Source organism: Canis lupus (genome assembly GCF_048164855.1).
Source record: "Canis lupus baileyi chromosome Y unlocalized genomic scaffold, mCanLup2.hap1 SUPER_Y_unloc_5, whole genome shotgun sequence".
Taxonomy (NCBI): Eukaryota; Metazoa; Chordata; class Mammalia; order Carnivora; family Canidae; genus Canis; species Canis lupus.
Window position 1 is genome coordinate 100,353 of NW_027326473.1, and position 15,942 is coordinate 116,294.

The window sequence follows — 15,942 nt, forward strand, 5'->3', positions numbered from 1 at the left end:
ACATAAAATCTTAAAAAAAAAAAAGAAATTTGAGGATAACACACATCGGGTAAGACTCAGTATTCAGACCCACAGCTTGCATCCAGGATGTCTACTATGTCTCAAAACCAGTATGGCACGTAGTTGGAGATAGCAAAGGTAGGATTAGAATGTGAATGACATTTAACAGAGAGGGCAAAGGCAGACCTGCACTGTGGTCTACAATTGCCTTTACTTCTTCTTTAGGAGGGATGACAGGACAAAAAGGAAGCAATCCTCACATGCATGAGATTACTTGCATTTAATCTTCTCTGTCTCATAAGCCTGGATTTAGGGCCAATTCTATGTTTCTGTGATGAGGCTGAACTGTTGGGATTATTACCTGAACAAAGTACAGGTAGCACATTATTTCCTAGATGAAACGAATGGCATGGGCCATTGCCAAAACCAGGACATGCCACATCTGCATTGATAAGATTTTATTAAGAATCCCCATTCCGAACAGTAAAGAGCAATAGCAAAGAAAAGTTCTCAAAAGGATATAAGGTTAGGCACTTGTTTTTCCACAACTAGAAGGGACTGTTTAGAGACTGGGAAATCAGCGGAAGGTATATCGTACATAGGGAACCTCGACATCCTCACCGCTCTCATCATTGCAGCACAGCTCAAGGACCAGTGCCCGTACATGGTGGCCCAGCTTTCGCTTTGACATATGGCTCACAATTTCTGTCATCCTGGAAAGAGACAGAAGAGGGTCAGGGAGGTAGAAAGCAATAAAGGAGAAGGATAGGAGGGTGAAGAAAACAGGGAAAGCCGTTAACTAATAAATCTTCCCACCCCACACTGGGCCTTCCTTAGCCTGTCCAGTGGCCAACTTACGGCTGATCCAATCGTTCCCTGAGTTTGGTAGCTGGCATGAAAAAGGAGTACAGCATGGATATACCTTGGGACAGCATGGTAATCTCTAATTTGTGCTCTTTCTGGAGAAGGTGGGAAGGAGGACAGACGACAGTATCACGGAAAAGGAGATTATGAATCACCTGCAACCACCACCACCCCGAGGTGGAGTGAAATAGAAGAGGCTTACCTTAAAGTAGTCAAGGAACTGTCTGAGGGTCATCTCTTCACCATTAGGCTGCAGCCCCCGTACCTCAAAGCGATCCCACAATGTCCACTCTTGGTTATAGTACTGTAGGACAAAACACAGGGGAGTGGAATATGGGCTAACCCAGATGGTCCCAGCCCAACACTCAACTTGACTTTTTAAGACCTATCAATCACAGCCTCCTTTTGTCCTAACCCTCCTTCAGGCCCCTATCACCGGGTGCAAGCAAATGACATTCTTATATTGATCGATGTGGCTACACAATAAGAAGATCCTGCTATCTCCTTCAGTCACCTTCCACTTCCCTTCCTTCCCATTTAATATCCTCTAACTACACTAGTCTTCTCATGACGTCTCAAATATGCCAGCCACATTCCTACTTCACTCAATTCAAAAAACCGTAAGATGAACGGAAAAATGGTGCACAAAAGGTACAGGTACCCAAACATATAAAATGTCATGTGCCATAAGGCAGTTCTGCATAGACAGACACACCCCCCTCACTCAGTCTCACTCAGTAATGGGGCAAAACCAGGTTTCCATCTAAGAAGGACCCCACCTGGTGACGGGGTGGGGCAAGTGGTTCAGAGAAGCTGAAGAAGGGCAGGGCCAAGTTCATAAAACTGTTCTTGTAAGACTCAAGCTGCTGGTGTCCCTGCACCACTTTGTATAGCTCCAGACACACGAGGCCAACTATAGCTGCTGTGGTTGTGGCAATGGCAGGGATGATCTTTCCTGCAATCAGCTTGCTCTGCAGGGACAGAAGATGACCAGCATATGCAGTCTATAAAGAGGTTCAGGATCTATAAAAGAGGACAAATTTGGGAGACTCAACCTTGGGAGAGGGTGAAAGCTTAGCTCTAGACTATCATTACCTTATGCCGATCTGCAGGGGGAATGTTATAGTTTTCTGCTCGGAGGTTGGATGCAGCCACAATGAAATCCATATGAAAGTTAGTGTTATCATCCTGTTGTTGAGTGGGGAGACAAGAAGAATACAAAAGCGGGAGTTAGATGAAAACTAAGTTTCTTGGCTACTAATAATTCAAGTGTATGGATGTTCCACCTCAACTACTTTGCAGACCAGCCAAGGAAATCCAGTAGGACTGTAATTCCCACAGAAGCCTTTGATGGCTAAACCCATTCTCCCACCCTGTTGAGGGTCCCACCCCTCCCAGCCACCTTCTCAAAGTTGATAGGATACATCTTGAACCCACGGAGCTTCTCTGGGCTGGGAAGCATTGCTCTGAGCTCCTGTAAGCGGCTATCATCTGTAGAAAGGGAGGGATGTGTTAGTCCTTTAAATTCTAGGCCAGGGTCTGAGGAGAAAACAGGAGACTAGACTGGGGCATAGATGTTCAGACAAAGGATTTGAATAAGAAATCTGCTGTGGGAAACAGCTGGGGAAGCCAGGAGACAACAGAGCAGAAAACACCCCAAACAAGACAGACGGACATAGACAGGAATAGGACCGTGAAGGGAAATATAAATGGGGATGCTGAGGAACAAAGATAATGACATTAAGAAAGAATATAGACAAGTAGCACCATGCAGAACAGATGAGAGATGGAAGCAGTCCAAGTGTCCTTTCGCAGATGAATGCCTGACAAAGTGGTGGTGTGTGCACACAATGGAATACTACTCAACCATCAAAAAGAATGAAATCTTGCCATTTGCAAGGACGTAGATGGACCCAGAATGTATTATCATTGGAGAGACAAAGACAACTTCTCATTTTTCCACTTACAGGAGATATCTGTAAGAGTCACAGAATATAGAATGCTGGCTGCTACATGCTTGTTGGGCAGGAGACTGGGAAGTTATGTTTACTGGGGACAGAATTTCAGATCTGAAAGGTGAGGAAGTCCTAGAGATGCCTCACAACAATGTTGCTATGTTTAATGCTACTGAACAAAACACCTAAAAATGGTTAACACTATAAATCTTAGGTGTTTTTACTGTAATTTTTTAAAATGAAGATTACAATAAAAAGAGAATATTTTAAAAAATGACACAGAGGGAAACAGACGTAGAGGAAGATAGAGAAACAGGACAGAAATACATGGGAAGAAGATACAAGAAGGAGCAGTAGGGAAAAACAGGAAAAAGAGAACGTGAATAGAACAAAAAATTTGAAGATGGAGATGAAAAAGAACAATAGCAGATAAGGAGTATATATGGAGGATGAGCTAGAGGAAAATAAATGCAGGGCTGACAGCTAAAGAGACATGCAGAAAGAAATATGCAGAGAAGAACAGGAGAGACAAGTTGATTTGGAAAGAGCAGGCTAGGGAGATGTATGGGGAGAGAGATACAGAGCAAAAAATGGAAAGATATATACAGAAAATACACAATATGGAGAGGGACTTACAGAGCATGAGACAAGGTAAGGGAGAGATGGAGGGATGTGGGAAATGGAAGTTGGGAGTTGGAGGGCAGTTACAGATGGTGAGAGGAGGAGGAAGACTTGAGAGGAGATGAACACACCCATGAAGGTCAATGCTAGAGTAAAAAATACATAGAGATGGAAGTTGAGAATATGGATCTCCCATCTCCCCTGGGAAGTAGATGACCCTGGCAAGATATCAAGGCAGACTACTCATCAAGACCCCCTTCCTCCCCCACATAAACAGAACAAGAAGAAAATGGGGAGGAAAGGAGAACGAAAAAGGCAAACACACACAAAGAAGATATCCAATTAATCTTCCTGGGAGCCAGAATGGGAAACATAAAAATGGTAAGGGAGAGGGGAGGAACACAGGAAAGAACTTACTTCAACCACCCATCTTCATTTTACACTGGGGGAAGCGTAGGCCAAAGGACAGCGTGGGTAAAACTCAGGCTTGGGAACTCAGAGTAACTAGCACAAGTAGGGTAGAAACTCGGACAGGAGATAACTAGGATGGTGCTCTAGAACAACTGGCAAGCACCCTCACCAACAGAGGCACTGGCATTCTGAAGCTCCTGGTCAGAGACATGGATCTTGACACCAGACTTGGGGATGAATTCAGGGATATGCACAGACTGCAGAAGCACGGCCACAGCAGCTCGGTCCTGAGACCCCATCAGCCCATAAGTCTGGGCAAAGAGGTTGGCAGCAGCCATCACATAATCCAGATGCAGGGGCTAGAAGGCAAGATACAGACTGGTAAGCACATGACTCCCTACCCTAGAACCTCCGGCATCTTCCCAGCCACTTTCCACCCAATGCTAGGGTACTAGCAGGAGACTTACATTGTCGACGTCAAAGATGAGTGGGTGTGGACAGCGTTTGGGCCCAGACCAGAATAGGGCTCCAGAGCTTGTAAGCTACGAGGACAGAAAGGGTTTGGAGTAGCAGGGCCTGGGATGAGATAAACAGGACTTCTCATCTCAGACCTAGAAGTCCCAACTCATTATCCCTGGGCACTCACTTTCTGCATACACAGAACGATTTATCAATATCTTATGAATAACCAGGCACTGTATCAGATTAATTAACTTATATTAGTCTTTAAAAAACTCCCAGGAACTGGGACATTATTATTCACAGATGAGGATACTAAGGTGCAGAGAGAACATTCATGATTTGCCCCAAGATCAAATGAAACTGGAAGGTAGGGATCCCTGGGTGGCACAGGGGTTTGGCGCCTGCCTTTGGCCCAGGGCGCGATCCTGGAGACCCGGGATCGAGTCCCACGTCGGGCTCCCGGTGCATGGAGCCTGCTTCTCCCTCTGCCTGTGTCTCTGCCTATCTCTCTCTCTCTGTGTGTGTGACTATCATAAATAAAAATTAAAAAAAAAAGAAACTGGAAGGTGAAGCACTTAAACTTATTTTTTTAAAGATTTATTTGTTTACCTTAGAGAGGGGAGGGGGAAAGCAGTCTTTTCATTTAAAATTTTACTTATTTGGGAGAGACAGGGAGAGAACACAAGGACGGGTAGCAGTGGCGGTAAAGGGGCAGACTCCCAGCTGAGCAGGACTCCCAGCTGTGCAGGGGGCTCAGTCCCAGGACCCAGCAACCATGACCTGAGCCAAATGCAGACAGATGCTTAACAAACTGAGGCACACAGGTAGCCCAAACCACTTGTACTCTTTTTTTTTAAATAGATTCAGAAGCAATGAAACGTCGGGACACCTGCACCCCGATGTTTCTAGCAGCAATGTCCACAATAGCCAAACTGTGGAAGGAGCCTTGGTGTCCATCGAAAGATGAATGGATAAAGAAGATGTAGTTTATGTATACAATGGAATATTACTCAGCCATTAGAAACGACAAATACCCAGCATTTGCTTCCACGTGGATGGAAGTGGAGGGTATTATGCTGAGTGAAGTAAGTCAATTGGAGAAGGACAAACAGTGTATGTTCTCATTCATTTGGGGAATATAAATAATAGTGAAAGGGAATATAAGGGAAGGGAGAAGAAATATGTGGGAAATTCCAGAAAGGGAGACAGAACATAAAGACTCCTAACTCTGGGAAACGAACAAGGGGTGGTGGAAGGGGAGGAGGGCGGGGGGTGGGGGTGAATGGGTGACGGGCACTGAGGGGGGCACTTGACGGGATGAGCACTGGGTGTTATTCTGTATGTTGGTAAATTGAACACCAATGAAAAATAAATTTATTATAAAAAAATGTAAAAAAAATATATGTTTTTTAAACACTTTCTTTTTTTAAGATTTTTTAATTTTATTTATTCTTAGAGACACACAGAGAGAGACAGACAGACAGACAGAGACCAAGGCAGAGGGAGAAGCAGGCTCCCTGCAGGGAGCCTGATGTGGGACTCGAACCCGGGTCTCCAGGATCACGCCCTGGGTTTAGCGCAGGCGGCGCTAAACCGCTGCACCACTGGGGCTGCCCCACTTGTACTCTTAACTCACAAAATTTCTCTCCTATAATGTCTACAGTCCTGACTGGGAATTAAGTATGACTCATCCTATACTACCGGAAAGGAAAGGAAAAGAAAAACCAAGTATCTTGCATGAGAAAAAAAAATGGATGCAGGGAAAAACACATACTTCACTGCAAGAAAGCAATGACTCAATCATTTTATGATATTTCATAAAATGGTCTTGGTGTACCTGCTACCGCTGGATTAGCTGCATCAAGAGCCCTCAGCATGATCCCTATTTCCAGAAAATGTATTCTGTAAACGAATCTACCAAGTATGTAATACCTGGTCAGGCGGAAAGTTGTGCAAAAGCTGCCGAATATTGTTGGAGTACTGAGTGTGCCAGTGGTGGTACGCCCAAGTCACACAGTCAGCCCAGGTCTCTGGCCGCTGTAACAGCAGGCTACGCTGCACAGCCTCCAGCATCTCCAGGGGTTGGGTGCCTGCCAGGCACAGTGCTCGTTCCACAAACTTGGAGTCTCTAATGGTAATTCAAGGAAAAATGGGCAGGATTATACAGAGAGCCCAGAAGTAGGCTGAGCTGCATGGAGAGCTGGTTCTGACTCTCCAATGGCATGAGGCCCAAATATTCATTAATTTATTCAGAAAGTGTGGCTGGTGCTGAACCACACTCTGGTTACAGTGGTTGGCACGTATGCAGGCGACAGGGGAGGGTACATTTGGACAGGATTACTCACGTGAGATACTGGTTGACATTTTCTGCGGGCTGCTTGAAAAGACCTTCAAACTCATCCCGAGCCCACTGCAAACAGAGCAAAGAGATTACATGGGACTAAAAGACAAAATGGGTTTCTGCAGACATTAGAAAGACCATCAGTAAGGTATGCCTGGATGGCTCAGTAGTTGAGCGTCTGCCTTTGGCTCAGGGCATGATCCCCGGGGTCCTGAAATCGAGTCCCACATCGGGCTCCCTGCATGAAGCCTGCTTCTCCCTGTGCCTCTGCCTCTGTCTCTCTGTCTCTCATGAACAAATAAATAAAATCTTAGGGTAAAAAGAAAGACCATCACTCAATGAACCAATCAGGACTAGCATGATTGCTACAAAAGAACACAGGAAAGAAGTCCCTCAAACATTCAAAGCCCTACCACCCCAATTTGAAAACCACAGACCTCGATCTGGGCACTGGTTACCTACTGGTTACCCAAGCGTGTGTGTATGTATATATGTGTATATTTGTATATGTGTGTGTGTATGTGTGTGTATGTATATAGGTGTGTAGAGATATATGCACTTGGAAAACTCATGCTTAAGACACATGTACCCTACCCTAGATGTGATATGCCTCAATAAGAAAGATGTTCACACCAAAAACAAAACATGAATGACTCATAGAGGTCTTGAGCACTGGGCAGAAAATAAGAATTACAAGATCAGTAAGTATGGCCACTGGTGGAATGATCTGGAACCTAGACATCCAGGTTCAACTGCCAGCTGTGCCACATTATTGTGGCATATCTTATGTCTGCATCCTTACTCTGAAATCAGGTTCTGCTGGTTTGATCTATGTTTACTCTGTCCATTTAGACGGTATGTAGTATACCCACTGTTGTGTATGTACATCATACAAACAGAATTTATCGTGACACACCTGATAAACATATTTGGCGCAACAGTTAGGGAAACCTAAATATGGACCGAATATCAGAAGCAATTAAGTAACCAGAAGAGACAGTACTATGAAATTAATCTTTTTAACAAGAAAATAATACTCTGTTTACTTAAGATCACACTTTCATTTCTCAGATACAAATTATATAAAATACTTCACATATTATATAAATATGCATCTCCGTATGTCCAAATTTAAAATTTTTGAAGTTAAAAGAAATGAATCATTTACTAAAGCTTACCCTGCAGGGTGTAAAAGTGAGAGAAAGAGATTTGAAGAAAACGCATGTTACACTGACACTTACATCACCTGAACGACAAGTTGGGCAGCCGAGCGGCTGCCTAGGTGCCTGTCTCTCCCACTCCTCCCTCCCTCCAAAGGTGATCACCTGCAGTGTGTGTTCGATGGCATTGGGGAAGTTCTTCAATGTGCAGATGGGGATGGACTTCTCAGGAGGGTCCTGGCTGGAGCTGTAGGACTCTGTCAGGAAAGGGATAACCACCTGCACGTTGCCCTTCGTACCCAGCGTACCTGATTCCAGCAGTGGTTTACGGTAGTACACACAGCGGCGGTCCATGTACAAGCCTACGGGAAGACAACAGGAGGTGATAACATTAGCACAGGACAGGAAGACAGATACTTCCCAAAATAGACACATGTCGCTCTGCCCTGGTCCTCATCTGCCTCCAAACTCACGAGTATCCACATTGTCCAGGGCATTGGCAATACCATCAAGGTTCTGGAAGAAGCTGTCATCATAGATGTGCTCTGTGTCAGGTCCAACACGATTCGGATGGCTCAGTACCTGGATGTATGGATTTATTTGGTGCGCAGCTGCAGCAGCTGTGTCAGATTTCAATTTCTGGGTAGGGATGGAGGAGGAGCTGTCATTATATGTTCACCCAATAAACCTTTACAGAGCTGTTCCGACACCCAATTTATCTAATGGTGGGCAAAATCTATACTCAGTTGATTCCTGGTTTAGCAGTACCCAATGACAAATGTCACATAGCTGAGGCTGTGACAAATGGGCCAGATGAATAGAAAAGGAACCAAAAAGCAAGCAGGAGACAACAGATCAGATATCTTTAACATTCATTGCTCTTTTTAGTTAACAGCATCCAGAGTTGGGATGCCATTACACAAATAAAACCAAGGTCCTTGTACAAATACAAACAGTATTCCTCTGACAGTGTAGGCCAGGTCACATTTCTCCTTTGCTCAAAACCCTCTACTGGCTCCCACTCTGACTTATGGTGTGAGTTGACCTATTTCACTTCTACAACCTCATCTCCTACCATGGTCACCTCTGAACAACCTCTCTGTTCTTTAAACACAATGACCTATATTTTAACAGCAGGGTTTTTTTGCTCAGGCTGTTACCCTTACTTGATGCACTCTTTCCTGAGTTACAGTCTCATTTCCCTCTATCATCCAGGTCTCAAGGAAATGCTATGTTTCTACTGAGGCCTCTTTTTTTTTTTTTTTTTTAACCACAGGGGAACCACTTTCCCTGGCACTTCCCTCTCATCCTTTTTTTTTTTCATGATTGCTTTTGTACAGTACTTTGCACCTTCTAACATTACCCGTAGACTTTGCTATTGTATTTACTGTCTATTGCAACCAACTTCAGATGTACAGGTCTTAAAAAGAGCTTTTGCTATGTAAGGCTATAGCTACCCCTATTTCCTGTACGAGAAATTTAAACTGGTAGAAGTCTATTTTTTTTCTTTTATTTACTTAACATTTTATTTATTTACTCATAAGAGTAAGACAGAGACACAGGCAGAGGGAGAAGCAGGCTCCCTGTGGGGAGCCCGAGATGGGCCTCGAACCTAGGACCCTGAGATCATGACCTGAGCTGAGCCGCTCAATCACTGAGCCATCCAGGCACCCCAAAACTGGTAAAGTTTTATATTACTGTTAGTTCACTTGGAAAACGGAATGATTCCATTATGCAGTATAAATATGAAAAAAGGTTGTCTGATACAAAAACTTTAGTCACAAAAGTCAAGTTACATAAACACTTTTGCAAATGTTTTAAGTTACATAATCTCTTAGAAGGCAGCTGGATTCTCATGTCTACTACATTCAATCTGTTAAATGTACATAGAAGAAATACTCAATATCATATAACATTTTAAGCATTTTCAGGTAATTATTGATATTAAAAAAATAAAAACGACACGTGATAGTGTTTTAAAGTGTTGTTGCAAGGTGAAGTCTTGAATCTATATTAATATCTACTGGTTTGTTTTGCATTTTGAATGATCTTTAGGTACTGCCCTGTTTTGTACCATCCTGTTTTGGTCATTTGGCAAAATGCTATGTTACAGAGTTAGGGAAGCCTTCCTTCCTAAAATGACATGGAAATTTTTTTTACCTGACAACATAAAGAGTGAAAAGGCAAATAATGTTTTAGTAGTCTTAAAAACAATTATGAGGACCTCCAGACTTTTCTCTCTAGACAAGGGCAGGAATCCTTCTACATATACACAGCTTCCACAGTCCTATGTTAGCAGTTACAAAAACTGAGGAGGCTAAACAAACAAATAAAAGAGTACGGGAAGATATAAAAAGAAGAACGAAATGAAAATATTCATATAACTGCTGAAAAGGTTGAATGGTAAAGAAAAAGAAAAGAGGGAAAAGCAGGAAGAAATATAGCGGCAAAAAGACCCAAGGTATTAAGATTAATGACCAAAAAGATAGGAGAGGGGTGAGAGAAGCAGCTCACCCACTTACCGTGACATCCCAGGGCCGGAACAAAAACTGTCGGTTCAGATTGGACTTCTCAATGGTGTCCATGTCTGTAACAGTGATTGCACCATCCTCCCCACAGCCTAGACCAATCATGGCAAAGTTCTTGAGCAGTTCGCAGCCAATGGCCCCTGCACCCACCTGAGAGGTTACCAAGGAGAGAGAGACAGACAGACAGACAGGCAGGCAGGCAGACTGGTTAGCAAAGATACTTGTTTAGTCCTCAAACACCCCCTGAAGATACTGAGAGAGGGTAATAGGGTCTGGTATCACATGTCCAAATCCTGAAGCCATAAATACCCACTGTCATCTAAGGAAGAAGGTGTGGGGAGGAGTGGGAGGGATGGGAGGGGCATAAAGGCACAAAGGCACATATCAGGCTTTACTGTAGCAGGAAGAAAATGGAGAAAGAGAAGAGATGAGGATTAAAAAACAAAACAAAACAAAACAAACAAAAAACAAAGAACCTCCCCTGTAGGCAGGAGACTCCAGGTAAGATTGGCCAGAAGCAAAGACGATGTAGTTAGTGCCCAATGGGATCACTCACCAAGAAGTACTTCTGCCGGCCCAGCTTCTCTTGCAGGGCTGAGCCAAAGACAGCTACTTGCCCGTCATAACGGTTCTGGCACTGAATCACGTAAAGAGAGGAAGATCAGAGAAGAGCTGCCTTGCAGAGACCTATGATACCTTCCCGATGTGGCCCCTTCACCTACCGGGAGACACTTGTCCTCTGTGAGGGCCTCTTTGTCCTCGGGGAGACACTCAAGGGCATCAAAGTAGAGCCACTGCATAATGGGCATAAACTTCCCAGAGCAAGCCTGGAAAGACGGTAACAAATGGGAAGTCATCAGTCCTTAATGAGAATCTGACCCACACAGACAACAGTGAAGGAATCAGGAAGGTACTTACCCTGTCATCAACTCTGCTCTATCTGACCCACACTGACCTTCAAAACTTCCTGGGCAGCCAAGCCCCCAATAAAGGCGTTTATAGGTGCCAGGTCCCCAGCAGCCACATATGACAGCTTTCGAATGAGGTCCTCATCCAGGCTATCCTGCTGCAGTGCTGGCAGGGCTTGGGCATTCACATGCTGTGCGAAGGCCATCAGTTCTGTTGCATCCTCCTGAAAGACAAACAGAACCAGCAAAGGACAAGTTAGGCCAACTGTGGGGAGACAGATTGGGAAAACGTAGATGGAAAGCAGGTGAGGCTTTGGGCCAAGGATGCTGGCTGGCTTGCTCACTCATCTACCTCATTGTGGGGACGAGGGGACCGGCCATGCTGAGCACAGAAGTGGTGCAGGGCCTGGAAGCCAATGTGCAGCTGACCAGCACGAGAATATTTGGCAAAATCCGTTATCACAAAGTCTGGCTCTGCCAGTGAGGCTAGCAAAGATTTCTGTGGAGAGAGGGATATCAGCACCAGGGAAGTGAAAATCCTAGAACTGCGGAACCCTGCAGCCAACCCCCACTCCCCACTCCCCCCACCCCCCACACATACTCACAAAGCTTATCTTCTTAGGTACTTTGACCTGACTAACAATGCCTCCCCGGATGTACTCAGAGAAGCTAGAAGTATCACAGATACTAAAGGTATAAGGACCTAGGGGAGGAAAAGAATGAAATACCTGTTAGGTCAACCACCAATCCTTCTGTCCCACCACTGAAAATCAACGGCACCATCAAAACAAGAGTGAAAAAGCCATCCTGACCAGCTGCACACTAAAAGAAACGATTCAAAATACAACACAGAGGAAAAACAAACAAAAGACAAAATAAGTAGCTCCATATACATCCAATTCGAGTTCTGGAAAGAGATAACAGGGTGAGAGGAAGTAAGACAGAAACATTTTGGAAAAAATTATTGCCAGTAATTCTCCAAACTTGATACAACTGTAAACCAACAATGCAGTTGAATAAACCCAAACAAAAGAAACACAGAGAAAAGTGCACTAAGGTGCACTGTAAAAATCACATTGTTTATAATTGGTGGCAGAGAAAATAAGCACATTACATACAAAGGAACAAGGAAAAGAATGAAAGCATGCTACTTGTGGAAAACAATGGAAGCAGCAAAAAACAGCAACATCTTTTACACGATGGAAGAGAAAAACTGTCAATCCAGAATTCTAAACTCCTCAAAAATATCTCTCAAAAACATACGTAAAATAAAGATAACTTAAATCCCTAAAAACCTAAAAGAATTATCACCTTCAAACCCCATGACGATGACAAAATGGTAAAGGGCATCCGTTCAGGCAGATACTAGACGTATATCTGGACTTACTTTCTTATTCTTTCCAGTCTCTTTAAAACAGTAACGTTTAAACCCAAGCTGGCATACTAAGAAGTTTATGACACACATAAAATATTAATGGTGAACCAGGACCTGGGAACAATCTCTTATAAGGCTATTTTTTTTTCACATATAAAGCGATAAAGTATTACTTAGAGACTATACTAAATATACAGAATTCCGTACTATAAATTCTCAAGGAAACAAACACTAGTGGCATATACTGCTGCCTTTAGTTCACTTCACATCCATCAGGTGAGATCCCATGGGCTCATCTCTCCTCTAAGTTTTAGCCCACGTTCCAAAAGTCATCTCCTCCTGGCCTTTGCTATAATTCATATTACAGCTTCATGTCACACTTTGGCCTCTGGATCACCCACAGCACTCGCTTTGTTCCAGGCAATCATTTCTCATCTCCAGCCTTGACATACCCAGGACTTTGATCTCTATGGGACAGGTGCCATTGAGTTCATTCATGCCCTGGACTTCTGTGAAGGAAACAAAGTCGCCACTCTCAAACCCATGCCGGGCCTCATCCAGGCAGGTGACGACACCAGGGCTATCCTAGTTGGAAGAGAAGTAAGCCTCAGAGTACCTCAGGGTGCCAGGAGGAGACAGAGAGAATTACTGCTGCCCACCTGCCCACCAGAATGCCCGGGGCTGAGCTCCTTACCTTCGTAACCATAGATACCATAGCACTGAGAGGCTGCTCCCCATTGGAATCTGTAAGGATCATTTCCTCTCCAAAGTCACAGAACAACTGCCTGTAGGAGACAACAGGACTACAGCCTAACACCCATGCACACACATACTCTATGTGTCCTTCAAGGTGCAGTGAGTAACTGCTAGGCAAACTCAGGTCATTTTTGCTGGTAAACCAGGTGACATCACTCATGCCAAAAGGGGAAAGCTAAACATACAGAATCAAAACCCAGGCTTGGGTTGGCTGGGAGTAGCGGGAGTTCAGTTCAAGGAGCAAAAGGACCTTTCCTGGGCCTGGCAGGTGCTCAGGACAAAGCGAGAGGCAGACAACTCACCCAAATAGGCCCCGTGTGTCTGCCACGACGAGCTTGATTCCATGGCTATGACAGAACTCACCCACCTGCAGCTGGTGCTCCAAAGGAGTGTTGGTGAGGACCACCACCTATACAGAGGAAGAGGCTTATTATACTCAAGGGTTAGCAATGGGGTTCGGGAGAGTAAAGAAAATAAAGGAGAAACACAGATTGGGCTGGGTGAAGTGTCAGACAGTCCAGCACTTGTGGGGTGTCAAGATTCCAACTTTGCTGGCTCAGTCGTCTTTTATTTATAAAGTATCTATGAGTGTCACACTCAGTGAGAGTGAAGTCACTGGAGAGAAAGAGGAATCCTGGACTTGGCTCAGAAAAGTAAAGAGGTACTGAAGAGACCAACAAACTCTTTTATTTGACCAACACCTAATCCTGGCCTTCCTACGAATCAGTCTCTATTCCCAAAGTCTGAGATTATGCCCCAAATCCCTCACTTTAAACCCTCACTTGCTTCAGTTCCTAAATAAATAAAACACCTGCTCAGATCTGATCTTTGTCTGTCGTTCCCTAATCCTTTATCAGGAATTCCAGTACCCGTCTCCTCTGGGAAACTCTACAGAGGCATATCAGTACCCGCAGCACCTCTTTCCAGCCTAGTTATTTAACAAACACATATTTGGAACTCGTATCGTGCCAACTGCTATCCTAAGTGTTTGGCCTTCACAAAAACTCTGAAGTCGTTACTGCTATTACTCCTATTCTACACACAGAAAAATAAAGGCAGATAAAACAAGTTACTTGTTCACTGTTAGGCAATTAATTGTAAGAGCCAGACACCCACACGCTAAGGTATTTTGGCTTCAGAATTCAGTGCTCACAAACATTGTGCCATGGTTATCTGGCCATTTCTTCCCTCCTGAAAAGGTCTGAGATCCCCCCAGGACAGGTGCAGGATCTAATTCCTGCCTATATCCCCAAGCTTCCCTACACAAAACTTAAATACCCGGATAGCCTGCTAAGTACATTCTGAATAAACAAACCAGAAACCGAATCTGAGAAAATTAGGCAAGAGGCAGGATGCATGCAGCAAGGTACCTGGAAACCACTAAGGAAGTCCTCAACAAGGGCTCCAGTATAGGTGGTGACAGGCACATAGCTGTTGAGCTCAGCAAGGCGGGGCTGTGATACCTCAGCCCGGTTTTTACCAATGTCCTCCTCCCGCAGGTAGAACTACAAGAGGGTATAGGAAGAGAAGTAAATGCAGTGCCCAAAGGGGATGGTACCTACACAAAGCTAGTGAAGGAGTCTGGAAGAGGTACCTGGGAGGAGAGGTCAGCCCACTGGGCAGTGCCCTGGTCATGCAGTGTGACAGCTTTGACCCCACCAAGGATGATATTCTTGGCAATTTCCACTCCTAGGCCCCGGAGGCCTGACACCAGTACACTGGATGTCTGGAGATGCTTCATTGCCTCATGGCCAAGCACATACCTGCCAGATTGGTGGGGGAGTTCTGGGTCAGGACTTGACCCTCTCAACACCATCCTCTCTGTGTCCCTTCCCACTCCCCAACCCCATATGTGGCCACACTTACAGCTGCCGGGAGTAAAGGCCCTCATCTATGTCTGTTTCACTGCCTTGTTTTTGCATTCCCTAGGAATGGGAGGGTGGGGGGCGGAATCATTCCAGGAGGTTAGCAGGATTGCAGGTAAGAGACAGGTATGACTGTGTTACCAAGCACCCTGCACCCCACCTATGAGACTCTAAGAAGAAGACACTCACGTCGTTTGGTTCTGAGGGCACTTTGAACATTACAGAATAGGCAGAGGAGCAGTCAGAACTTGGTTTTGATCAGTCCCAGGCACACAGCGTTTCTTGGATACTGGCAAGTTGGACATCTGAAAGAGAAGGGCTTTGGTGAGACAGAGGTGGGTAGTGTTTCTTCTTGTTAGTGGCAATTTTGGGGGAGAGAGGGCCAAAAGTACTAGTAGCCCTTTTTAAGGAAGAGAAACATAAAGAAGACATGCTAGTCTTCTAGTGTGAGGAAGTGAAAAGATGAGGCTAAGCACAGACAATTCAGGCCTCAGGGTGAGTGAGAAGGGAGTGCCAAGAATGTGACTTCCTCTGGTTTCTCTCAGCAGTTTCTAACCTTGAGGCTACGGACAGTCAGTAGATGCAGGGGAAGGGACCTAGCATGATGGAAATGTGACAGGGGAGGGAACAGATCGGTTAACAGTAAGGGATCCTACAAGGCTGAAAGGAAAAGGTGAGGGCTCCTGAGGATATAAC

General features: G+C 44.7%; 1 protein-coding gene across 1 annotated transcript; it reads right to left on the reverse strand.

Annotated features, from left to right (window-relative positions):
• Nucleotides 1-443: 443 nt before the first annotated feature.
• Nucleotides 444-15,551, reverse strand: LOC140629716 (ubiquitin-like modifier-activating enzyme 1). The gene is given in 26 exon segments (XM_072819294.1): nt 444-713; nt 859-959; nt 1,067-1,168; nt 1,644-1,835; nt 1,960-2,052; nt 2,267-2,355; nt 4,021-4,210; nt 4,319-4,393; nt 6,246-6,441; nt 6,659-6,723; nt 7,980-8,176; nt 8,288-8,453; nt 10,337-10,492; nt 10,899-10,979; nt 11,065-11,169; nt 11,298-11,474; nt 11,603-11,749; nt 11,856-11,953; nt 13,078-13,210; nt 13,320-13,410; nt 13,684-13,790; nt 14,752-14,886; nt 14,976-15,144; nt 15,248-15,306; nt 15,436-15,503; nt 15,506-15,551. Coding segments are annotated over 26 exon segments (3,174 nt in total). The 3' UTR covers nt 444-577.
• Nucleotides 15,552-15,942: the final 391 nt, after the last annotated feature.